At 41.6% G+C, this 27249-nt stretch overlaps 1 protein-coding gene across 1 annotated transcript; it reads left to right on the forward strand.

Annotated features, from left to right (window-relative positions):
• The first annotated feature begins 794 nt into the window (after nt 1–794).
• Irak1bp1 (interleukin 1 receptor associated kinase 1 binding protein 1) lies at nt 795–18863 on the forward strand. Its single transcript, XM_036191631.1, has 4 exons — nt 795–1207; nt 9759–9824; nt 18103–18233; nt 18332–18863. The coding sequence occupies exons 1-4, from the start codon at nt 896–898 to the stop codon at nt 18597–18599; spliced, it is 777 nt and encodes a 258-aa protein (XP_036047524.1). The 5' UTR covers nt 795–895; the 3' UTR covers nt 18600–18863.
• The last annotated feature ends 8386 nt before the right edge of the window (nt 18864–27249 follow it).

The raw sequence follows: 27249 nt of genomic DNA on the forward strand, positions 1-27249 counted from the left end.
ACACAGCTTGGTGATTACGAAAACGACTATAGGCCAGGTGTGGTAGTTTTTCATCCCTAGAGGGAGAAGGGGAGGAGGGGAGGAGTGAAAAGAGAGAAAAGGAAAAACAGGGAGGGAAACGGGGAGAGTACTATAATGGCGAGCCTTGAGGGGGTAAAGTTCAGCTTCTCCTTATAAAGGTCTGTCAAGAAATGGGTGGAAACCTTGTTCGAGGTCAGTCTGATAAACACGGTAAGTTCCAGGCCAGCCAGGTTTACAGGCTGAGACCCTATCTCCAAAAAGGGGAGAGGAAGGTATACCAGACAAGTTCAAGACATGCCTGTCATCACCCACGCTGAATGCCAGTGCTGAAGACCAGCATTACTCCAAGCATTTTAGAATCTGAGACTTGACGATCATCCCCAAAACTGTAGCTATGACCAACAGCCAGCCATGCCTTATTTTGGGTTTTCCATATGCCGACGGTCTACATACAACGGGTCTCTCATCACCATACAGCAGCTGAGAATGAAATAATAAATAAATAAATAACACTGTCCTGGAAAACCTGACCCCAAGAACCACACACTGTCCAAACTCTCATTGGCAAAACGTGGTTTATCTCAAGAATCAAAACAAGTAGTTGCGGGTAAGACGATGGGAGCCTGACAAACTAGGAGGCCGAACCTGCACCATAAAACCCGGGAAGACAGGGCTGCGGGGGTCACACACTCCGGAAACGGAGGCCACTTGATGACCCGCCTCCGCTCTGCAGCTGCACCCCCGAACTCGGCGGCTCCGCCGCTCCCATCCCGGCATCCTCTGCGCCCGCTGCGCTCAGCAGCGGCGCGCGGGAGCCCGGCGTCAGTCCCCGCCTGCCCGCGGGCATTGCTATGGCAACGCAGCTGCCCCAGCTATGTCGCTGCAACCCGCCCCTCCGTCGCGGGTGTTCATGGAACTGGTTCCCTGGGCTAACCTGGGCCGGGAAAACAACTCGATCTCGGCCTTGGAGGCGCAGCCCGTCGGCAGCCGTCCCCACGTCGCCAAGGCCCACCCTGGAGCCCGCGAGGTTCACGTGAGCGGCTCGGCCGAGGTGTCCGCCAGCCCCGACCGGGCGCAAGTGGCGGTGCGGGTGAGCAGCACCAAGGAGGCGGCAGCCGAGGCCAAGAAGAGTGTGTGCCGCCGCCTGGACTACATCACGCAGAGCCTCCAGCAGCAGGGTCTGCAGGTGAGCCTCCCGGGGACGCGGGTTGCAGAGAGGGTGACTCTGGAGCTGTGGGGGATGCTTTGTTAACCCCAGTATTCATTCCAGGGCGCAATGGATGCTTGAGCCTTCCTTCTCGAATCTAAATGAAAGAAAGCAGGCATTGGCCGCACTGAACTTGAAATCCCAAATGCAGATTGGATAGGTTTTTTGTTTTTGTTTTTTAATCTGGTCATATTTGCTTCAGTGATTTGGTTTTTAAGCTTAGAGCGTTGAAATGTTTTCTTGAAAAGTTACTTGTAAATGCTTGCCTAAGTAGAATGTTGGCCCATAATCCCCTCTGGGGGAGTTGTTTTTATTCTGCATGTTGAAATTGGCAGGTGAGGAGCTTGAACTGCTTGCTCCGATCAAAGGTTCCTGTGGAGGGGATCTTCCGTGTAATTGCAGATTTGGCGTCCATTTCCGGTTTATGGTGATCACCTACCCCAAATTTCCCAACTTTTTTAGTTTTAGCCTTTTCTTAAAAGTCAATATATGTAGGTATCATAGGTGAAATGCTTTTTCTTCCTGGACACGTCCATGAAACAAATCACTAACTAGATAGTACCTTAAGCCCCCTTTAAGGAATGGGGCAAAAACAGAAATAGCATTACTTATTCCACACTGCAACTCCGTTATGCATGTTTGAATATCCCATTTTCCAGATTTAGAGAGATAAAATAATGCTCTGAACTTTAAAGGATGATATTTGAAATCCTATTCCTGAAACCACAATCGAGGTTGCTTTCAACTTTGCCACACTTCAGATACTTAACGATGAAAGAAACTTGGAAGCCACGGACAATCATCTATCTGAGGGCTATCACTAGAAAGCAGGACCCTACCCGCAGGACCCGTGGTTTTCTGGGGTAATTCTGATTTGTTCAAAGTGAAACACAATCTTGCTTCTGTACCAGAAATGTCATACCTTCGAAAAACAGGTCTTTATTTTTAAAAGAAAACAAAGTTGCATTTTAAAAGAATATTTGTATTGCATTCAAAACCGGAATAATTGAAATGACCTGGGCAAAAAAAAAAAAAAAAAAATCTCCTAAACAACCTGCTGTAGTCCTGTTTGAATAATGTAGTTAGCATTTTATGCCATTGACATGGAACATGATCTGAACCCATGTTTCTAACTCCTAATATGTAAAATAAAATAAATATAGTAATTACAGTCAAAGTTATTGCTCAAGGCAAGGTACAGGAGGACTGTAATTTCCCAAATTTGTCTTTGCTAATGGAGGAAAGCACTCATACAGACAGCTTGCTCAACAGATGGTATAAAAATCATTCATAGTGCTTCTCAGGGTAAATTTGTTCTTCACCAAGTCCTTATAATATTATACATTTTAAACTTTGAAATATGGGCTTGTAAATATACACTCCTCCGATTAAAGAGCCCTTCCCAACCTCAACATTTGCTTAAGGGATAGAACCTGACTTTCTCATCCGTATTTCCTAAATTCTCTTCCTTCTTAGTCTAGATGACTTCTACTTTGTTTTTAAAGAACCAGACCAAAATCATATTCTTGGCATTCAACACTAATCCCTGTTATACAATACTCCACTCTGTACTTCAAATGAAGCGTGTCAGTCTATTCTAATTCTTGATGTATTTATCTCTCAGAATGATTGCCATTTCAGTGATGCCCATATACATAATGCATGTAATGAAAAAAGCTTTCAACTGAGTAAAAGAATGAAATAATGCATAAGTTATTAGCTCTATTACTTGTAGATCATGAATTTATGAATTTGTAGGAAGATACAGCAGTCAGTTTTAGCATTGTTTTAAAGGGAAAATGTTGTGAAGTTCTAAATAGTGTTTAGAAACATTTATTAAGTACTCCCTAACACTGTTCAGATTTATGGGGCACTTAACCTAGTATGGCCTTACTTCAGGGGCTGCTACACTGAGGTGTCACCCTCTGAGTAGCTCCTGGACAACAGAAATTCAGTGTTTGTAGCCCTGGAGGAAGGCTAAGGCACCAACAGCTGTGGTTTGGTCTGGTGAAGATTCAGTTCATGGTACATAGGTGGCGCCTTCGCCCTGTGTCCTTAGTGATAGAAGGACAAGGCAACTCCCTGGGGCCTCTTCTTAATAAGGATACTAATTCCATCCACCAGGCTCCACCCTCATCATCTAATCTCAAAGACCATTTTATGCCCTCACAGTAGTGACTAGGTTTTAATATATGATTGGAGCATACAAGCATTGCAGATTAGAGTGAATAATTTGTTTTCTATTTTAATATATATATAAACTTAGACTGTAAACTCCAGTATTTGCCTACTCATAATTGTATTATTTTCAATAACTATACATGCCTCGGGCGGGTTGGTAGGCAATAAGAGGAGAGATTATGGTGTGTATGTGTGTGTGTGTGTGTGTGTGTGTGTGTGTGTGTGTGTGTGTATGTGTGTGTATGATATGAAGGGCAAAATATTTAGAGACAGTTGTTTATCTTTTTTCTCCAAACCTGGCTTATCAACAGCTTCCAAAGAACCAATCACACAAGTACATTTAGTTTTTTTCTTCCAAGAAAAGCTTTAAAAAGCAACTGTATCTATTTCTTTTTAAAATGTATATATTAATCAGAACTATGTATTATAAATATAATTATAATATATATGAATGTGTATTAATATATGATTTCTATATTAATTTTATTCTGTTTTGCTCTTTTTTCCCCTTTTATTAAACATAGATTCTTTACAGTTTCCCGTCCTCTACTCCTCCCAGTTCCTCCCTACCTCCACTTCTCTCATTAGGAGAGAACAGGCTTCTAGGAGATGACAGCCAAACATAAATATAAGTATAAGTAATATAAAAATAAAGCATAAGAAGATAAAACAAAAACAGACAAATAAAGAATTCCAAGAGAAGGCACAGGAATCCGAGACGCACTCGTTCACACATTCGGGAGTCCCATAAAAACACTAAGCTAAAAGCTGAAGTATGTATGCAGAAGACCTGGTACAGACCTGTGTAGGCCCTGTGGTTGCTGCTTCAGTCTCTGAATTCATATGAGTTTTGTCCTCCTGGTGTCCTCCAGCCCCCCTTCACCCCCACTGCTCCCGCTTCCTCCTCTTCCCTAGGATTCCCCAAGCTCTGAGAGGAAGGATTTGATTGAGACAGAGAGATAATAAATCCTGAGCCCTTTGCTGCTGGAATCCTATGATCAGAATAGAATAGTATGAGTCATGCTGCCATGAAAATATGTGGATGGTACATTGAAGAGATGACATTGATTTTACCTTAAGAATTCCAGAAAGGCTTCATAAAGGACGTGACATTCAGTTAAAATGCTAAGCACTGGCCAGAAGGAAATCATTGCTGTTCCACATCAGAATGCAGCAGGCATATATGTTAACAGTGCTCCAAGTAATTCACTGTGGCTGGAACACAGAGGACAGCCTGGGAGAGAATTTTAAGAGAGAAGACTAAAGGAGAGAACTGGAAACCTAGTGTAGAATTGTGTGGCTGTATAGCTTTACTTTTTCTCACTGGTGCTACTGTACCAGACAGAAGCAACATGAAAGAGGAAGAATTTATTTTGGTTCACAGTTTCAGAGGTCTCACCATGATGGCAGGGGAGCCTTGGTGGCAGGGAAGGCTGAGTCTATGGCAGCAGGAGCTAGTCCCATGGCCCGGAGCAAGAAGCAGAATGAAAGGGACCAGAAGCAGGGCCAGTATAACTCTGAATGTGTGTGTGTGTGTGTGTGTGTGTATGTGTGTGTGTGTGTGTGTGTGTGTGTGTGTGTGTGTGAGAGAGAGAGAGAGAGAGAGAGAGCACGCTCGCATGCACACATGCAGGCACATGCACATCTTCCTGTAACACACTCCACCTTATTCCCACCTCTAGTGACCTACTTTGCTAGCCAGCCTCCACAGGCTTCAAAATAGCACCACAAGCTTGGATACAAGTGCCCAAAATACAAGCCTGAGGAGTTATTTTAGATTCTAACACGAATGTCCTACTGGAGTATCTTGATATTCTTTATAATTAAGACAGCTACTTGCTGTTGACAGATCTTATACAATTCTGTCTCACTTAATATTCCTACCCTGTGATGTACTAACATTGCTGTTTTATGGAAGAGAATTCTCAGGACCAGAGTGACTACTGGCAGGTAGCTTGCCCACAGCTAAGAAATGACAAGTTTAGATGCCAACCAAGACCTTGACCCATGCTTTTAACTGTTACAGGATGTTATTACTTTATTCTCTTGTCAATAGATGATGGAGGGGTCAGAGAGGGGACATAGCAGGTGATGTTAATAATCTCCTTTTATATGCTTGCTGGCCCAACACCTGTCTGCCATTATATGTGAATTAATTGCCTGGCCAGGCTCTGAAAACTTCCTGCAAAGGGGGTCATGCATTAGTGCATTAATACCAGGAAATTATATTTTTCTGCCCCACCCTGAACAGTCTTCAAGTTAAGGTAATAAAGAACTGGGCTGAGTGACAGGAGACCCCCCAAACTTCTTTACTTGTTAAGTGGAGTAATTAAGAGTTTCTGACCCGGCTGCAGAGTTTTTCTCTGCAGGGTTAATTTGAGTTGTCCCCAATGGTAATTTGCTTCACAACCCAAACTCTTGGTTCCCTTCTGTCTTGCTCTCCACAACCCACCTTTTTTTTTTTTTTTTTTTGGAATTACCTTCAAAATGAACTAATCCAAACGTTGCTTCCAAATCTGCTTCTGGCCATACCCAAATTAACATAAGGAATGGTAGGAATAGTTTGGCATATTCATTTGCTATTTTTCATGATAAAAAAACACATGCTACATATTGGCACATGTATGTGTTTGTGTCTATGAAGGCTTATGAAAACTTGGGGAGATTAGTTTATACCTTCCCCACTTGGCACAGCAGCCTTTCTTTTCTTCTGTGACTTCTCAAATTCGTGAAGTCCGAAGAAGTGATAGTTTCCCTTTTAACAATGGACGTTAAGCTTTTTCCATATAAATTTTTAGTTCATAATATTTTGCCCATTTGTCCTTTACCTTTTCTGCATTTTAAGATTACCAATAACTTGTGGCTGTCATATATTACAAAAACAAGTCTTCATCTTGGTTATATAACTTACATAGTTCTAATCTTTCAAAGTTTTGACAGTTTATTTAGCCAAGTTCATTAATCTTTTTTGTATGTTTTCTACCGTTAATGCACTGTTTATTCGGTCCATGGTTGTAAGGCAATGTGACTATTAAATGACACATCCTGGAATCCTTAGAGATCCTCGATAGTCCATAAATACTCTATTCTTGGAGTTTATTTTGGTAAAATAACAAGTTTCATTTTCTTTTAACTAGGTAAGTAGTTGTGCCTGATAACCCTTGTTAGTCAGTCTTAACTTTGCAAAATGATCTCAATGTACCTTCAAAAATGAAAACCTCAGTTTCACATAACTGAAAAGTCAGGTTGTTTTGTGGCTAGTCAGGATTTATGTGGTTAGTCCCCTCGCTTTCCTGGTATCTTCCTGTGTGACTCGAAATGCTGCATCCATCCCGAGCCTTACCTCACATGACGATAAGTCATCTTAAGAGACAGCCACAGTTTTATTGTAACCACATTAGAAAAAGAAAGTCCTGTGGGCTGGAGACATGGTTCAGTGGTTAAGAGCACTTTGCTTTTCGTTAAGCACTTTTTAAAAGTTGCTCTTTGCCAAGGGTCTTTGTTCGATTCCTAGTACACACATAGCAGCTGACAGCCCTGTAACTCCAGTTTCAGGAGATCAGATGACCTCTTCTAAACTCTATGGGCACCAAGCACACCCACTGCGCACAGACTCATATGTGAGCAACACACTTGTACACAGAAATAAATGTAGAAGTAAAGCCTGAATGGACAACCTAAGCTTCTGTTTGTGGCAAGAGGGATGCTACAGACAAATTAACTTACATTTTGATATTTGCATGTCTGTGGTAAGCAAATGTGGGACTCCAAAATGGTTGAGGTCTCTCAAGGTTCACTTGAATCACACGCTATGATGTGAGGATTCCATACTGCCTACAGTTCTGAAATAGTCCAAGGCATTGGTGTTTTGCATTCTTAAGGTATTTTGACCCAAATCTAGAGTAAAACATCAGGTCCTTATGGTACTCCTATATTATCCACACTGTTTAAGTTATTACATCTTTGTAAAACCTTTGAGGCCATGTTCTCTCCTCATTGCTACGTACTGGAAAGATTTCCTGCATGCAGGGAACAGGGCATGTTAAGTGAGAACATGGAGATGGGGTCTGTAGTTCTAGATGGTAGAAACGTCTACAGAACAAGTAGAACTTCCCTTTATATTTGCTATTGAGCATATATATTTCAGGATAATTGCTGATTTTATAATATTGTGTCATCGTAAGTTTATTCACATTTTTTTCTGTATAGTTGTAGGTTTTCACTTTTTAAGTTTATTCTTATATAGCTTTTTAATGGCTACTGAGCCTATGACCTTTTTCATAGTATTTAAATAGCTATTCTTGTGTTGAACAGTTTGTTTTAAAAGTCTGCCTTTTGCAGAGCGGTGGTGGTGCACACCTTTAATCCCAGCACTGGGGAGGCAGAGCCAGGTGGATCTCTGTGAGTTTGAGGCCAGCCTGGTATACAGAGTGAGATCCAGGACAAGCACCAAAACTACACAGAGAAACCCTGTCTCAAAAAACAAACAAACAAACAAAACAAAAACCTGCCTTTTATATGTATGTGGAAACAGAATTGTGACATAGTAAGGAAAGCCTCTGAAGTAGGCTGGCGTGGTAGATTTGTCAGCATAGCACTGCTGACATTGTGAGCTAGAGAATTCCCTTTTGTTGGATTAACCTTGTATTTATTGTAGGGTGTTTAACAATATTCCTGGCCTCTAACTTATAGTGTAGCCAAAATGTAGTCATTTAGGTGCATATTGGTCAGTAAAAGCCAGACCAAGAAGACAAATGTTTCATTATTCCATTCCTACGACATTCAGAAAAGACAAGCCTGTGGAGACAACTAAGTGGTTGATTTTCAAGGGGCTGCACAGGAGAGCCTTTAGTGTGGAAGAACAGCTCTTCACTCTGCTGCAGTGGTTGATACACAGCCTTCTGCATTACATTTGTAAGCTAGGGGAGGAAAGGTACCAAACAGGCTGTCAGACATTAGTCCCAGGACAAACTGGAGACTGTGATAAATGAGCCCAATCTGTTATAAACAAAGAACACAGCTGTGTTAAAGGAAGTGGGGAAAGGCATGTCCTAAGAAACTGGGAAGTAGTGTTTTAACTGGGAACTATAAGAGTAAAGATAAAGGTACAGAAACCTCATGCTCTGATGGATAAGTCTGTTTTCCCGGGTATACTAGTTCTGAAACTGCTGTGCATGTGTACTGGTGTTGAGCAAATCTTCCTTCTCACTGGTGAAGGAGGAGAATGGAAACAGAATGAACACTGATTCTGACCTAGGACTGTAAGCATCAAAAGATGCTATGCTCTGCACGGCTCCAGGGATTTACCTAACCAAGGCAGAAAGGGAATGAAGAAATGACATACACAAGGACCCAGACAGACTCTGCTCTCCAGTAGAGAAGCTGCAGCGCCCTGGAAGCTCAGTGTGTTTCTTATAGGCAGTAGAATGGGGAGGTGGGGCTGTTGTATATAGCTGAAGAAGGAGGTAGGTTTAGTTACTCTCAGAGGAACAGTCTCTAGGGTGTAAGAGTGTGTGTGTGTGTGTGTGTGTGTGTGTGTGTGTGTGTGTGTTTTGAAAGTAAAGTGGCCATTTTTTGCACACACTGTCAGTATTCCAACTGGAAGAAGGCTTTGTCACCCCCATAGGGCTGAGGCATTGGGGGGGGGGGGCTTACATGGCTATTCCCATGTCAAACCATACTCATTCACTCAGGACTTACTTCCTATATGATAGAACTCAATGTTTAGCTTCCTTTCATATCTGTGGAAAGATTCAGGGACAATCATGGTCATGTAAGTATATTTGTTGGTTGTGGGATCTCTCTCTCTCTCTCTCTCCCTCCCTCCCTCCCTCCCTCCCTCCCTCCCTCCCTCCCTCCCCTTGGCTCATAGTTTGAGAAGTACATTGTGGCAGGGAAAGTAGAATTCTATCTGGTAATATTATGGGGTCTACTTCTGCTCTATCCAAGAACTTTACATACAACTTGATTTTAAATCATTCTAGTCATCATGTGGTACGTCTATTGACCTGATTTTATACATGTGGAAGCAAAAGCTCAAAATATACTGAGTAACTTACCCAAAGGTACCCGTGATAGGTGCTTTGTCAAGTCAGTTCATACCTTCTATACAAGTGAAGTAACTAAAACCTGAAGTGAAAATGGATCAATTTTTTGAACAAGTATTTGTAGGCTTTAGATCGATTTTATGGCAGTTTTAAGGAAGTTTAAAACATCAAGGCAGGCAGCTCATCTTTTGTATACTGTGTGTCTTCCTATTTCAAACTCAGGCTTCTTAATTGTCGGGCAGAAGCGACTGAATTCAATAGGCAAAGGCTTAGTAACTTTACTGTGCTACTTTCTGTTTCAGGCAGAAAATGTCGCCGTCACAAAGGACATTAGAAGAGTAGAAAACGCTTATCACATGGAAGCCGAGGTATGCACTGAGTGATGGAAGCACCTTGACTGTGGGACAACTGCAATTCAGGGTTATTCTTCCACTGAAACTTACCAGAGTAATGATTCTTATGGTGATGATCAAAAACGCTTTTTCTCAAAATTGTTCTGAGAATATGTGTCTGAAAAGAAATTTTCCTTAGATTAAAAATTACATGAAAAAGCTATAAAGGATTGAGACACTTTTAAAACATTCTTTTGTTTCTCAACACAATTCCACGGTCACTGTGATAAAATATTTAAATTTTAAATCATGCAGTCTTTCTCCACATAAGCAGCACACTGTTTTCCGAATGTTCAGTCCTTGCTGACTGAGGTCTCGGCATGCTGTGCCCTCACTCTGAGGGCGGGCGGTCAGGGATCATATCACAGTATGTCTAGTAGTGTAAGACAGCTGTTTCTGACTTTCATGTAGACACTTAGTCCAGCTGCCACCTTGTCACAGGGACAAAGATGACCTAGTTAGAATCGAATCTTGTCTTCCAGAGAGACTTCCTCTCTAGAGGTAGAAAACACCTCCGGCAGCACCGGGCGCTCTCCTGTCAGTGTGTTAGTGCTTCCTAGCATCAATATTAAGGTTAGATCACTGGGGCTCCTACTTCCCAGAGGTGAAGCGTTAAGATCAGAGTAGCAGGACAAAATGGACATTGGAAAGGTGACTCCTTGTCCCCTGGGATAGGAATTTCAACAATAAACAGTCATATTCATTAGCTTGGTGATTGCTCATCTAAGATTTAACTATCTCCAGGAAATTTATAATTATTCATTGTGGGCTTAGGCATTCATTTGACATAGATTATCTTGATGGAATGAAGTAGTCAGGCAGGGATCTAAATTAGAGGTTTGATGTTAGTGGGGTAGGAGATCCCTCTAAGGGTCTCACCTCCTAGGAATTCAGGTTGTAATGAATATAGGCGAAGGTAATCCTAGTTAGGAGGGCAGATATTTTGTTTTTGTTTATTTTTTAGGCAGGGTCTAAAAATGTAGCTCACACTAGCCTCAAATTTATGTTCTTCCTGTGTCAGCTTTCTGAGTGCTGGGATTACAGCCCCAGCCCAGCACTCCTGATTATACTTAGGTTTATTATTATAAAGGCTCACCAAGAGCTCAGGGGAAGAGATTGTTCCAAAACTAAACAAGGGATGGAAAGCTGGAGGGTTTTTCAGATCACTGAGTTGTTTTAAGACTAAAGTTACCAGTTCAGCAAGAGTCCTGGCTGTGAGAATTGTCTAAACTCTGCTCTTCCTTCCACTGTAGCTGCCTTTTTGGTGTTCAGTATTCTGATTTCTTAAGAAAGCACTTATATACATAGAAACACTGTACTGTACATTCCAGTACATGGTTGCCATTGGAGTATCTCCAGTTGTCAGTGTATCACCATGGCAATACATGCTTAGTCCACTTCTAATACTATGCGAAGCTTCGGAATACTAAAGATGGTGGAATACTATGGTTTTAGTAGGACAATAGCTTACAGGCTGTGGTCCAGCTAGTCTCCCAGTAGAAAGGCCAACAATCTGGTAGTTGCTCAGTCCACGAGGCTGGGTGTCTCCAGTGGTCCTCAGTCTACATTAGAATCCTAGAGAAGGAGGTTCTAATGCTGGTGAAGGAACGGACTCACCAGCAAGGGTGAGGGCGAGCAGACAAAGAACAAAAGCCTCTTTCATCCTGTCCAGCTTGGCTTTTAGCTGATTCCAGATGGAGTCTGGTTGACAATCAAGATTAGCCAACCCAAGAAGAAACCAGCAAAAATAGAAGTATTTGACTAATACTGTCAGCCAGCCTGACCTGCTTGACATTTATAGATCACTTAGTCCCCAAACCATGCGCCCATGCCTTCATCTAGAGCGTTTTCCAAGACAGGTATGTTCTGGGCCAGTAGCCTTAAGCAAAATTGAAACATGCACAGTACATTCTCCGGCCATAGAGGAAACCAACAGAAAGAAAGTTCTCTGCAAGAGCCTGCAAATATTTGGAATTTCAGTACTATGCTTTTCAGTAACTCATGTATTAAAGAAGAAATTGAAAGGAAATTGAAAAGTGTATAAGTAATTTTAAGAAAGACATCATTCCAACAGTGTAGACCTTTCCAGAAACTGAAAAAGGTATAATACTTCCCAGCTCATTCTTTGGAAGACAGACAAGGATAAAAATATCCAAACTGAGAAGGAAGAAATAAAACACTTTATTTAGGAGCAACACTACCATCTCTCTAGAAAATGTTATGGGAAAAAAAGTCTACTAGAAATAATAAACATAAATTTAAATGTCAAGGGATACAGCTGATGAAATATGCTAAAAACAATAAAACATTTCTGAGAGAAAGAACTAAGTAAGTGGAGAAATGTATCTTGTTTATGATTTGGAAGACCCAACATTATTGATTCTTGTTCTCCCTAAAGTGAGTTATACATAAATTTATTACAATCCTATTCCAACTCCTAGCCAGCTTTTAAAAATAGAAATTGGCAAACTGAGTCAAAAATACATTCAGAAATTCAGATTATCTCCAACCACTTTGAAAAAGCATCTTTAGTTATAATAGCCTCAAACTAGAAAAGGATGTTTCAGCCAAACTGGTTTTATCCACATAACAGAACACCACATAGAGTAAAACAGTTTGCAGGAAATGGCTGGAACTGCATGTACAATGCGCCAAGTTAAAGGAGTCTCCAAAGATGGCATATTCCTGGAAGAGGCAGGTCTGTCAGTCAGGGACAGGTTGGTTAACTGCCAAGGGCCTGGGAGTTGAGGAGCAACCAGTAATAAAATTAAATGAGATTTGTGAAGTAATGGGACAGATCTAATTATTTAAAAGAAGGAGGAGGGTTCATGGCCCAGGGGAAAACTTGGAACAGCTCACCTCCAAGGACCTCTAAAGCCCAGGAGCCAGCTCCACAGCATACTGGAGAGTCTTCAGTGTGACTGGAACAAGCTGGGGGTCTCCAGGGTTACCAAAGGGCCAGCAAATTGTGACCATCCTGGGGAAGACTCGTCACCCTGAGCACTTCCTCTGCATCTACAGCCAATAAGAGCTCAGACCCTGGAACTTCTCTGAGGTGCTGACACTTCTGCTCCCCGTATGGAAACATTTGTAAGAAAGAGGGAGAAGCCTGCTGCTTTGCACCCAAGTGTGGTAGCTGTGTTGGGGCCATCCTGGACAACTACATCCCACTCTGTGGCACCCGGAGTGCATGTGTGCTGGGAGTGTTTCCCGCTTTCTGTCAGCAGCTTCTTTGAGCAAATAGGTAGCAGTACTTTGAGATGCACTGCCATGGGCAGCGGGATATTGTTCTGTTATCAGCTGCTGCATCAAGAGGAGGGCCAAGAGTTTCCAACCCAAACACTTGAAGTCAGCGCCTTCTGCCTCAAGCTGCCCAGCAAAGGCTTCTTCAGGAATCGAACAGCAGCCTCACTGCCAGAGCTTCCTCAGGCTCTTCTACATTGACCTCCTTCCTTCATCTGCCTCTTTCCCCAACTGCTGCTGGGACCCAGGGATCCAACAGAAACTGGAACCTTGTCATCATCAGGTGCTGGCACAGGACAGGACCAGGATGTTGGTGTCTTGCCCTCCTTTCTGTTCTGTGGCTCTCCCTCCCAGGCTTCTTGCTTTTGTTTTTCCCAGATATGAAAACTGGGACCCAATCAGCTCCATGTGCATCCCAACAAATGGCCTGGCCAGACCAGGCTAGATCAGTACACCACACTCAGGCCTCTCTCACTCAAGTTTAAGCAGTGGAGTCAGGGTGGGAGAGCAGACAAGATCAGCAGAAAGCCTTTCCCTATGTTTCTCCTAACCCTATTACCTTGAGACTACTAAGGACACCTGGCCCCTCATAAACCCCTCCATCCAAGGATGGATGTGCCACAGGCCACTGAAGGTCTTTGGGTTTCCACTTTACCATCTCCCAGGATTTGAATGACTGCCTTACTGCCCTTTTATACATGCCTCAGGTTTACTGAAAAGGGACTCTCCAGCAATAATGTTTCATAGCCATTTTCTCCATCTCTGGGGATGTTGTGAGGTGGCGAATGTTGCCCCTGCCTCAACACTACACATGTCTCAACACTGTACCAAATTTATAGATTCATTTATTGATGTTTTAATTTAGATTGCTCAAGTTGATTTTACTTCTCTATGCAGGTGATTCTGAAGACATTTTAAAGACATCCCCTTTTTTGTTTTTGTGTTCTTGCGGTGACCTTGGCTTTGGTATGGGGGAAGCAATTTGTTTTGTTTCTTCTGAGACAAGCAAATTAAGTTGGGAAAAGCTCTTGACCTCTTTTGTAACTTTACAGCCCCCTCCCCAGGACTGTTTTTAAACAGCTATATTTTAAAACCTCTTCCTTACTGCTCAGGCCAAGAAGCTCTTAATTAAAACTGGCCTAAGGGGATTTGACCCTTTGGGACCTGGAATTCTGAATCTCTTCTGCCCTGCCTGTGGGAGCCCATAGAGGCTGTCTAGTGAGACCTTACTCAGGGTCAGAGAACCTGGGCTTGCTCTACCCAGCAGGGCTGCATAATGGGATGATTTGGCTACAGGTGTGGTTACCAGGTGTTTTGAAGGGTCTGCACTTGGCTGTACATTGTGCCTTGATCTTGAAAAGGGAAGGCCTTTTGCCTCACCTCTGGGCATTGTATAAAAAGCCCTTCGGAATAAAACTTGAGTTAACTAGGTATTGACCCAGGGCCCTCCCGAAGCTATCCTGTGTCTCTGTCTTTCTTGTCGTCTAGGTCTGTATTTCTTTAATACTTGCTCATTCATCTCTCCTCCCCATGTGAAACCTTCTGTGGGTTGGACTAAAACCTGCTCAAGGAAGGCAAAGGAGAAAGTACATGTTGTGGGGCCAGTTCCTGTCTGAGTAAGCCATCAGGAAGCCTATGTTCCCCCATGAACCTGCTGGCAACAAAGAAAACCCACAGAACACATTTAGCCCCTCACTGCTTCTCTGGGGCACACCCTTCTGCCTTCTCATGAGAACTGGTGTCTGATTTTGACCCAGAAGACCATAAATGTCTCTGGTCTTGATTCCATTGGGTACATCACTTCCTCTAACTTCCTGGTGACTGGGCAAAGGTGGTTCCCTTTTCACAAGTGAGATTCATGCTAGGAGCATCACCTGTCTAAAATATATCTCTGTATGACCTTGAAAACATACTTAACATGACTATAAGTTTGATTATCATAGATGACTGTTAACCTGTATTTCTTTATTATCCTAAATCGCTTTCAAGGACTGAAAGTACATTGCCTATTTAAATGAGTTTTATAGGTAAAATACCTCAAACAAGACTAGAAAAAAATATATATATAATAACAAAAATAACCTTAAATTTGTATCAGTATACAAAAATCCATACCAATTTGAGACTGGTGGTTGTTCAAAAGTAGACTAAATAATCCACCCTTTTATCCCATGATTTCTATACTATTTCCCCCTTTTTTCCTTCAGAAAGAGATCCCTGAATCTAATTCCCTTTGTTTAGCTTTCTTCCTAACCATGACTAGTAACAACTTGTGACCAACCCCCACAATGATAATGAACATCCATCAAACAACTAAAAACTACTCACCCCACTTCTTAGGAATGTGGGCATCATGTTCTCTAGACTTTTTCCTGTTGACTGGGGGAAATGGCATCTTTGGGGGACCTCGAGGAAATTAGGATAATGGTCAGGTCCTGGGAGAGTTAGTTGTATCATTTGTTATCTAGTCTCTGTGCAGTGGGAAAGCACAAGGCTTATCTGTAGTCCTGGCTGGAGTAGTCTGTGAGGCTGGACCATCTCAGCCAGCAGCCTTGAAGTTGTTTTGGATGCAGAACTCTGAAGAAACTGCAACAGAGGCATTCTGAGAGGCTTGAGCACCTGAGCCACCTGTTTTCATTGGTGTCTGTTTCCCTTGCTCTGAAAACACACAAACTTTCAAAGGTAACACACACACACACACATACACACACACACACACACACACACACACACACACAGAGAGACATACATCTATATATATACACACATACATACACAGACACACACACACACACACACACACACACACACACACAGAGACATACATCTATATATATACACACATACATACACAGACACACACACACACACACACACACACACACACACACACACACACACACATATACATGCATTAACACAAGTATGGACTGTGCATTGTACACAAGCCAGCCAAAGATGATTTCTTTTTTTTTTATATTTGAGCAGGTAAAATACGTGTCACCTATCTTGTAATTTTACTAGGTTTATTTCTTTATGTCTGTAGCCAGGATTTTCAGAAGGTCTTCCCCCAATCAAACCTGATTCTCTTTAACCTTGAATGAATCTACAGCCTTTATTTCCTGTGGAAACAAAGGCATAACCTCTTCCCCAAAGCAATACATTTTTTGGATTCCATTTTAAAGGTTTTTTTTTTTTTTTTCTTTTTTCCCCAATCTGGATCTATCTTCACTGAGCATCTGCAGTGTTCTCTGACCACATGAGATAAATCTTAAACTGTTATGTCACCTGCTGCTCAGCTCAGCTTAGTGTATGGTGCTGTTGGTGGCTCCCGGGCACAGGCAGCAGCCAGCAGCCACATCTCTATATGCTGCTGAGCCTACCTGGGAGACCACGGTCACCAGGAAGCTGCAATTGACTCCATGTTCCGAATTTTTTTAACTTTTCTCAGGCCTTATGTGGATATATGTGGCTCCACGTTGAGTGCTCTCATTCTCATGGATGAAACAGGAGCAGCCAGCCCTGGGCATTGGTCAAAGGAAGGAGTCCAGAAGGATCCATAAGCAGATGACCTAAACCATGCATCAGCCTCCAAACAGAGGCCCAGCGTAGTGAAGTTCCAGAAGAGTGTACTATCAGGGCCAGGCTGCCAGCCAGCCCAGATCTGGGAAGGTCAGCCTGGTCACTTCAAAGGTTTGATATTGACTGGCTGGTTTTTGGAGCGATGGCTCAGTGGTTAGGAGCTGCTCTTCCAGAAAAGCCAGTTCAAATTTGCAGCACCCACATAGCATCTAACAAACATCTGTGACTCCACTTCCAAAGTATCTAATGACCTCTTCTGGCTTCCACAGACACAGCACATGCATGATATACAACCACACATGTAGACAAAACTCCCACACACATAAAGTAAAAGTAAATCTTAAAGAATGGCCTTTGAAAGAACATTGATAACATACTGAAGTGGAGATACGGACTTACTAAAAGGGAAAACTTCAGGCTTTGGACTTTCCCAATCTTGTAATTTAAAGTGACCCAATGAATCTTTGTTCCCTTATCTGTTGCTCTGACCGGTATTTACTAAAACCAGATGGAGCACTGCTCTTCCTTGACTAACATTCATGATGAAACACTGCTGTCCGTGCTGTATGAGGTCCGCCCCTCTTCAGTTCCTCCTGCTCCTCTACAACCTGTGCGTATTCATTTTGACAGCTTGAGATTGTGAAAGGCCCTCTAATAGAAAAGAGTTGGTCTTCCATTAAAAGCTGAAAAGACACAGCTTTCAAGTTTTGCTGAAATGAGACTGCTGCTCTCTGTTTAAAAGTGCATGCATAGGAAAATAGATTCACTTCTGTATGCAGTAAGAACACTGGAAGGGGACACACACCTCAGTGGTATCAGTAAAGGGTGACATCCTCACTACCAATCAGAATCTAATTGAATAAATTAGACTAAGAAGACAGAATGGTATCAGGATTAGAAATTAGCCAAATAATGAAGCTGAAAGAAAGAGTAAAAATGCATTTTAAAATGTGTTAAAAATATTTTTAAATATTCAAGTTAATATCAGATTTTAAATTTCATAGTCACAAGTCTTTAATAAGAAAATATTATAGCTATAAGCATTAAATGGTTTTTTTCTTACCTGGTGTATTTGTTATTTGTTACTATAAAAGAACCTTATAATCTGGCTTTCCTTTCCCTTTCCCTTCTCTCCCCTTCCCCCCCTTTTCCCTCCCTCCCTCCCTCCTTCCCTTCCTTCCTTCCTTCCTATCTGTTTATCTGTTTGAGACAGGGACTTGTTGTGTAGCCCTGTCAGACCTGAAACTTGCTTTGTAGACCAGGTTGGTCTTGAACTCACAGAGATCTACTTGATTCTGTCCCCCAAGTGCTGAGATTAAAGGTGTGCACCACCACACCAGCTTGGCTTTACTTTTTATACTCAGATTTAGACAAAGTTTTAAAACTCCATGAGACATGACAATAACTTCAAGTGTCATTTCACTTACAGGTCTGCATTACATTTACTGAATTTGGGAAAATGCAAAATATTTGTAACTTTCTGGTTGAAAAGCTAGACAGCTCTGTTGTCATCAACCCACCTGAGTTCTATCACACTCCAGGTTCTGTTGAGAATCTTCGGTAAGTTGAGCACATCTTTATATTATGCATCCTAAGTAAAACTATTGAGTGTGGCGGCTCCTTTGATGTCACATCCATCTCTACTTTCAATCCCTAAGGCGGCAAGCCTGTCTTGTTGCTGTTGAGAATGCGTGGCGCAAAGCTCAAGAAGTCTGTGACCTTGTTGGCCAAACTCTGGGAAAACCTTTACTAATCAAAGAAGAAGAAACAAAAGAATGGGAAGGCCAAATTGATGACCAGTTATCCAGACTCCCAGGCTCATTAACTGTGCAACAGAAAATCAAAAGTGCAACAATACACGCAGCTTCGAAAGTGTTCATTACTTTTGAGGTAAAAGGGAAAGAGAAGAAAAAAAAGCATCTTTAAAATCCAACTAAAGCATACTGTATTTGTATTTCCAAATCTGTTTTTGTACATTTTATAATGCTTATTTCTGTCCTCAACATACATGTTGTATGGTATACTGATTCTCTATAAAATCTGCTGCTTTTTGAACATAATCCACAGAATGCTTATGTTCACGCTCTAGTTTCCAAAACACTCTGAGAAATACTGTGAGAAATAAATGTATTAAAACACACTTTTGTATACTGACAATTTATATATTGAAAATAAAATGAACAAAAACCAGCTGATGTTGAATTTTTACTTCCAAGAATAATTGTTATGTCTTGCATTTATTTATGTGTCCAGTTGTTCAGAAATAGATAAAATCTGAGCTGCATATCAAGAAAAAATTGTTTATGTTCCATACAAAAATGTTTTCCATTTCATCAGTCTAGATCTTTCTTTCTAAAATTTTCCTACAATATATTTTGATTATATTCTTTACCCTCCCCCAAGTCCTCCTAGATCCTAACCCCAACATCTACCTAACTTTATATTCTCTCTTTCTTAAAAAAAAATAAAAATAAAGACAGACCAAAGTATGTTCTTTCTCTCTCTCTCTCTCTCTCTCTCTCTCTCTCTCTCTCTCTCTCTCTCTCTCTCACTCTCTCTCTCTTTCTCTCTCCCTCCCTCCCTCCCTCCCCATCCTCTCTCTCCCTCCCTCCCTCCCTCCCCTCTGTATCTTGTGCGTGCACAGATAATGAATTCTGATTTTATTGACAAACTACTCCGGATTTGATCATGAGGCCTGCCCTGAGGTATATTAATATACCTAGTTTCATATACTTTGTTGAAGAAAAGTGTTTGTTCTTTCTCCCAGCAGGTACCAACTGCAAACAGCCTCTTAGTTATGGGTGGGAAATTATGCCCACTTCCCCTTCTCTGTGCTGGGATTTTGTCTGGCTTAAACCTGTGCAGGTCTTTTGCATACTGTAACTTACAGTCTCTGTAAGTTCATATGTACATCAGCCTTGTGTCTAGAAGAAGTTATTTTCTTGGAGTCATCCATCACCTCTGTTTTTCACAGCCTTTTTGCCTTTTTTTCTGAATAGATCCCTGAGCTTTAAAGAGTGTGTGTTTGTTGATGACATCCATTTAAGGCTGAGTGCTCCAAAAACTCTCTGCACATTGTCCAGTTGTGGATCTCTGTGTTAACTACAGTCTACAACAAGAAGAAGCTTCTCCAATGAGGGCTGAGCAATGGTCTGATCTATGGATATAGCAATATGTCTTACAAGAGATTTTATTGCTATGTTCCTTTAGTAGAATAATAGTACGTTCCCCCCAGGGCCAATGAACTATCTGTTTTTAGGTTCTAGCCTCATTAACAGTGTCAGGTATGAGTTCCATGGGATACTTGCTCATTCATGTTCATTTCTATTTTATTCATAAAAGTAGACATTGGTAACAGCTTAGATGTTTATCTTCTTAGGAATAGGTAACAAAATTGTATATTTATACAATGGAATATTATTTGGCTGTTAAGAAAAATGAAATGTTCAGGCAAATGGATAGAGCTAGAAACAATCCTTCAAAAATGAAGGAACCCAGATCCAGAAAGATACACATTGCCTTCTTTATGGGTTGGTGTTAGATTTTAAGCTTTAAATATGTGTTTCAATCAGAGTGACCACAAAAGTTAGGCCCCTAGTAAGAGAATAGGAGGGAAGACGAAATCTCCCAAAGAAGGGGAAACAATATAGTGTTGTAAAGGGACAATGGAATTAAAAAACAAAACAAAACCCCAAAAAACTAGAATAGGAAGATTAAATGAGAGGAGAAAGAGAGGGCGAGTATAGGGACAATGAACACTAACTTTTGAAGTCAAGTGAAACTTACTACTATAGAAGCCTCCTAAAATAGACACATTCTAAAAGGAGATTATGCTATAGAACAGTCCTTCTGTACACTGAATATGTATTACTCTCGTTGGTTAATAAAGAAGCTGATTGGCCTATAGCAAGGCAGGATAAAGTTAAGTGGGACAATCAAACAGGATGCTGGGATGAAGGGGGATGAGGGAGCAGGACACATAGAAATTGAGGTAACAAGCCATGAGCCACATGGCAGAGGGTAAATAAGAACTATGGGTTAATTAAGTGTAAGAGTTAACTAGTAACAAGTCTGAGCTCTCAGGTGAGCATTTATAATTTATACTAAGTCTCTGAGTGACTATTTGGGGGCAGGCAGTCAGGACAGGAAAACTCCACCTACAAGTTTAAACAGGGTACCATATAGTGAAGGAGACAATACCCCAACTAGATATCATATGCTGCCAAATAAATTCCTCAATATCAGGAATAGGTTACATCTTTTTGAGATGTTGACCAACAGGGTCCCATAGATACCACCCACCTTCACCAAACATCATAGGCTTTTGCCAAGACTTTTGGTTACTCTCCACAGCCTGATGGTAAGGCTCTACTGATGAAGATACCACTTATGTCACTGAACATGGAGAAATTGAGCTGGTGCTCAACAAGAAGCTTCACCCCCTGTGACTAAGGTGCTACACCTATTACTGTAGGAAAAAAGTAATCATCCATCTCACCCAGCTATAAAGCCTGTTAGCTAAAATAGCAGCCTGCCTGCAAACTAGGCCCACTGGTATAACAGTGGCACAGATGTTATGGGAGTAACCAACCACATTTTATGTGGGTAGACTCTTCTTAACCATGGAAGGTTAACACACACACACACACACACACACACACACACACACACACACGTCCCATATGTCTGGACGTGTGTGTGTGTACACACATGCATGTATATGCCTGTGTGGTGATATATTGTGTACCCTAATAAAATTTGCCTGAATATTAGAGTACAAGCCACTAGATTAAACATAGAGGCCAGGCAGTGGTGGCACACACCTTTAATCCTAGCATCTGGGAGGCAGAGCTCCATCTGGATCTCTGTGAGTTTAAAGTCACCCTGGACTACATGAGATTGACTCAGTCGAGGAGAGAAACAGAGCCAGGCAGTGGTGGCGCAGACATTTAACCCCAGCACTAGGAAAGTTGAGACAAGAAATGATATGGTGGGAGGAGAAAGGAACAAAAGCCTTTTCTGCTGAGGAAGCTTTTTTGGCTGCAGCCCTTTGGGCTGGCGCTCTGTCAGGCTGAGGAGCTGGTGAGGTAAGGGGTGGCGGCTATGGCTTGCTCTGTGCCTTTGATTCTTCAGCTTTCACCCCAATATCAAGCTCTGGGATTTTTTATTAAAAGACCTTTAGAATTTCTAACAACATGCCTGGCTGCTTTTATGGTTCTATAATATAAGTTGAAAGCATGAAATATCTATAGATAATCTTATAAGGTTAGCAAGCACATTTTTAAGATTATTTATTTAGTGGGTGTGAGTAAATGCCATACACAGCCTGCATGTGGAGCTCACTGGACAACTTTGTAGAGTCAGTTTTGTTGGTCCGGGGGTCACACAATAATGGGGACAGACCACCCAAAGTCTAATAAACCAGAAGCAGACTTTATTACAGAAAAAGAAAACAAAGAAAAATCACCACGGGGCATAAAAGCCTATCAGCTAGCTGAGACCACAGCCATGGTTCGGGTTCTGAGGCTATGCAAGTTGAAGGAGGGTCATGAGCTTTAGGCATGGACACAGGAATTTTTACAGTTTTGAAGTTAAACTTGTAGAGACAAATTGCTTTTAGGTTTTACAATTTTCAATTAACGTTTTAGAGGGTTTTAGCTAAATGGTATTTGTATATCCCTGCAGCCCTTGCTGACACAGATAATTGATGTTCACCCAAACCTGAAACTTTTCCTGCCATAGCTGTGTTTCCATAGCGGGAGGAATATGAAACAAATAAAGCAGCGTGTCCCGTAGAACTCACTAAAAGTTAACTTTGCTTTCAGTAGTAAGTGGTAGGAGGTTATTAAAATAGTTAACCCCAGGGCTACAGAGGGCAATCTTTTGTTTAAAAAAACAAAAAACAAAAACAAAAAAACACAACAAAGAAACAAAACAAAACAAAAACAACTAACATTTGGGTGGCTGACCGGAGCTGCCCATTGTAAAACACAGAAGGGCCCAGTTAAAGGTTAGTCCCTATTTGCTGGCAGAGCTGATGGCTGTCAGTTTCCATCTCTCAAGCTTTTAAGGTTTTCTTCCTACATTCCTATCTTATTCCCATATGTCTGGACCCTTCCCTTTCACCTTCCAACCTCCTGAGGTGATGCCTTCCTTGTTTCTGCTGAAACAGTTTGTAGTCCAGACAAGCTGATCAAGAGCTTCCTGGCAGCCCTGCTGTCCCTACCTCCCACTTCGTCATAGGCATGCTGTGGTTACCGGTGAAGACTAAAGGTTTAAAGTTGTTTATCAGCTGATAGCGATTTAACTTCTAATTGTTGTGTGATGAGACTTTTCCTGGTGAGACACAACACAACACACATGTATTCACCCCAGAGAGACAGCCCATGGTTGACCCAAGTGTAGATACCACCAAAGTGCAATTGGTGAACCAATGAATTCTACAGGGATCATTTACAGGAACAAAGGTGAGAAGTAAAGAAGCAGAAGTGATTCTAAGACAGCTGCATCACCAAAGCCCCCTGAAGCCTAGGTGACAGCTCACAAAGCTGGGAACCTGGAGCACACTGACTGCACAGTCTGCAGGCCACTCAGCAGGATGGAAAGTGTATTCTCCAGGTGCCTCGGTTCGTCTAAATCTCTTCCACGTAGCTCTTCTGGTTTCTGGTCTTCCAGGCAAGCTGGTCAGGTCTCAAGAGTCTTTGAAGCTTAGCTTGTCTGAGAGTGACCCTCAGCAATTTTTCCTCTTAGGAGGGAGGGACCCCGTAAATCTGGTCAGTTTCAGAGACTTCCTTACTGAAGCCATCTTGAGCTGTTTACCTTTTGTCTTAAAGAGTTTACCTGCAGGGCTGGAGAGATAGGTAACTTGGTGGTTATGAGCACTGACTGCTCTTTAAGAGGACCAGGGTTCCAATTCCCAGCACCTACAAGGTGGCTCACAACCTTCTGTAACTCCAGTTCCAAGGGATCTGCTGCCCTCTTCTGGCGTCCATGGGCAATGCATGTATAAGGTGCACAGACAGGTGGGCAAAACAACCATACACATCAAAAACTAAAACCAATCACAAAATTTAAACTTTGTATGGTGGGAGGTAGAGGCAGACTAATCTCTTTGAGTTCAAGGCCAGCCTGGTCCACACATAGTGAGTTCCAGGACAGTCAGAACTACAAAGACACCCTGTCTTTTTTTTTTTTTTTTTTTTCTCGAGACAGGGTTTCTCTGTGTAGCTTTGCGCCTTTCCTGGAACTCACTTGGTAGCCCAGGCTGGCCTTGAACTAACAGAGATCCACCTGGCTCTGCCTCCCGAGTGCTGGGATTAAAGGCATGTACCACCACCGCACGGCCAAGACCCTGTCTTTAAAAAAAATAAAATAAAATACCTGCAGGATAGAATGTTTCCATCTGGAGGGAAATTGTTAAGTACTGACAAAGCATATACTGGTCTCATGAGGAATGACATAAGGGACCTCACTCTAAAACTAGAACAAACCTTTCCTGACCCTATTCATGACAATGTTTTCTTATGAACCCCCTCTTAAAAAGGTACAAAAAAAACCAGAGTATTACAATTGGTATTTAAAAGGCTTTCCTAAGTATATTTGAAACAGACTCACTATTATATATATTGCATATACATGTATATATAATAGGAAAGTCTATTAAATAAGGTTTATTTACAGTAATTACTGGTAAAAATTAGGAGTCCACTTAGTCAAAGTACAAGTCTGTTGTAGTTGTAATTTAGCTTATTTTATGACAACTTTGATATGACACCTAGTTTAAGCTGAATATTGATAAATAAAAGCTGGAAAATAATGTATAATTCAAGATGCAGTCTCTGGTATCTTCACATAAAAATTACTGTGTCCTCTGTAATGTAGGTCAAAGAAATCCTATTACAGTCAGGTTTTGTTTTTGTTTTGTCAAAAATTTGATACTGAGGATCCAGAAACATGAATTATAAGGTCAAAACAGAATTAATACATTCCCTACAATGAAATTTTGATGGAAACTGAATGGTTCTTTATTTGTGCTAGGAAAAAAATACAGTTTAATTAAAATCAATTTAGATACTTTATTACTCATAATTTAATGTAGCCTAAGTTAGTTCAAAATAAGGTATGTTAAACGTTAGTGACTAATCCATACCTGACATTATTCTCAGGGACAGGTAATAGACATCTATCAAGAAAAAATATTCTCTTTAGACTTACTTATTTTTATGTATGTGTATGGATGCATGTGTGCTGGGTGCCTTCAGAAATCAGAAGAGAGCATTGACCTCCCTGGAACTAGAGTTTCAGACAATGCCCAGTGCAGGTGCTGGGAACTAAACTCTAGTCCCTTGAAAGAGCACTTTTGACTGCTGAGCCATCTCTCCATCACTAAGAAATACTCTCAAAAACCTTTTATCAGAAAGACATGTGTTTCCACACTTCTGTTCACAATCTATATCTGTCCCAGGAGATTTCCACCCAGCTGCCAGAAACTATCAAGGAATCAACCTCCACTCTACTATTGCCCCAGGACCAGCTCACCTCCCAAATCTCAGTGGTCCTACAAAACTAAACAGCCCTTGACTTGCTGAGGAGAAAGGAGGCACTTGTTGTCTCTTCCTCAACAAAGAAAAGAATGTTGTTACTATGTAAATCAGTCTAGCCAGGTAGAAAGATGGGATTAAAGACATCCATGAGCTAGCTGGCATGCAGATCCAGCCCCTGAGAGCTGACTCAAATTAAGGACTCTTAGTATAGTCTGCCTCTCCTGTCTCTCCTCTGCCCCCAGATTTCGATCTTGCACATAGTGATGATTGCCCCATCTCTTCAGAAATTTTCAGGAAGGAATTGATGAGTTACCCTGATGAAACAGATGCCTCTGACAGAATTCCCTCAAGTCACTTATCCATTGCCTTCCAGCTTGAGCCACTGCTTTGGACCAGCATTCCAAGCCCCACCTTTTCCAACATCTCCTACTCAGCAGGAAGCAGTTTACAGTCTACTACCTACCTACCTATCTACTGTCACCCTTTATCATCAATAAAGAGCTAGAATGTTAGGTCCCCAAATGAGGCCCCAACGTGGTAGTGCTGATGGCAAGGACCCGGCTTCCACCAGAAAGGGGTTAGGGAACAGAAATCTCAAGCATTTCTCAGAAGCCCCTAAAGGCTCTGAATGCTCTAAGAGTGACTGTCAGCACCTACTCTACCTGAAAAGTTCCCAGACTAACCACCTGGCTGTTCCAGCTTCTGCACAGCCTCCCCCTGCCATATAAAACCCAACAAGCTTTTGAAGCTGGACGCTGTCCTCCACTGTCTGTCCTCCACTGTCTGTCCTCCACTGTCGAAGGCACCCCGGCAGTGGGGGTTCTTTCTCTCCATGGAGAGTGGTTGTGTTTAGTGTTTTGTTTTGCACCTACTTACACCAACCAGTTGTTTCCAAATAAGAATGCCATTTGTAGATGATCACTAGCTTCACATCCAAATGAACGGTTCTGAATGCAAACTAATCCAAGGTGAGGGAAGACTAAGTAAGCAAGTCTGAGTGCTTTGGACACAGTGAGTTTAAATTTTTTAGGGTTTCATATACTCATGTATAATTGCTGGGAAATAGGGAAGTAAATGAGAACATTTATAATATATGAGATTAAAAAAAAAAAAAAAAAAAAAGCCAAGAAAGCAAGGGAATGTGCTAAAGTGAACTGGTCCTGAAACCAGCTAATCATCCCAGAATTAAAGAAATCTTCCACCTGTCATGTAGCTTCCCATCTAGGGTGTGGGATGTCTATCTTTCAAAATAGAAATGTCCTTTAGAAATAAGTTTTTATCACCTATTCTCTTTGACATTTTGGACAGGAAATAAGAAAATAGTTCCAGTATTTTATATGCATCCATTTTATCCTGAGCATATTAATTGTAACCTAATTACCTTTTATCTGTCCTCCACATGACTCTATTCCTCACGTTGGACAGTTTTCCGTCTTGCTTTACTTTCAAACAACAAGGACCATCAACAGCAGAGCCGCCGAATGCCGGTTTACACCGACTCAGAAAAGGGAAGAACATGGTGTTGATCCCAGATGTCTGCCCATTTGTGCTGTGTTTGCATGTTATCTTTAATGAGCATGCTAGTTCTCCAAAGTTCATCTTTCTCACAAGAACATCTAAGCAAGGAGTACAACTGAGTGGCAGGGTGCTTGCCTAGCACGCTTGAGGCCCTGGTCTGCAAAAAAATCTATAGTTATGTGAAAGCATACGTTCCATTGTGTAAACTACTCTCACAATGTGTCAGAACTGTCTGTTACAAGCCTATTGCATCAGCAACAAGTGTATCTCTGCCCTGTACCTCCTGTTGCCACTGAGAGTAACACACACTTGTGCTCACAGCAGGCAAACCATCAACTTCCACCCAAAACAAGGTGTTTTTGAAGTCCTCATGTAGCTACTGCAAAAGAACATCTAATAAATTCCATTAACTTACAACTTTTAATAAACATGCTTAAATTGAGTTTGTTTCCATTGGAATTAATTTAATTCCAAAGCTTATTTAGAAAATTGTATTTGTACTTGATAGTAATAAT

This window comes from Onychomys torridus, chromosome 7 (assembly GCF_903995425.1).
Source record: "Onychomys torridus chromosome 7, mOncTor1.1, whole genome shotgun sequence".
Lineage (NCBI taxonomy): Eukaryota > Metazoa > Chordata > Mammalia > Rodentia > Cricetidae > Onychomys > Onychomys torridus.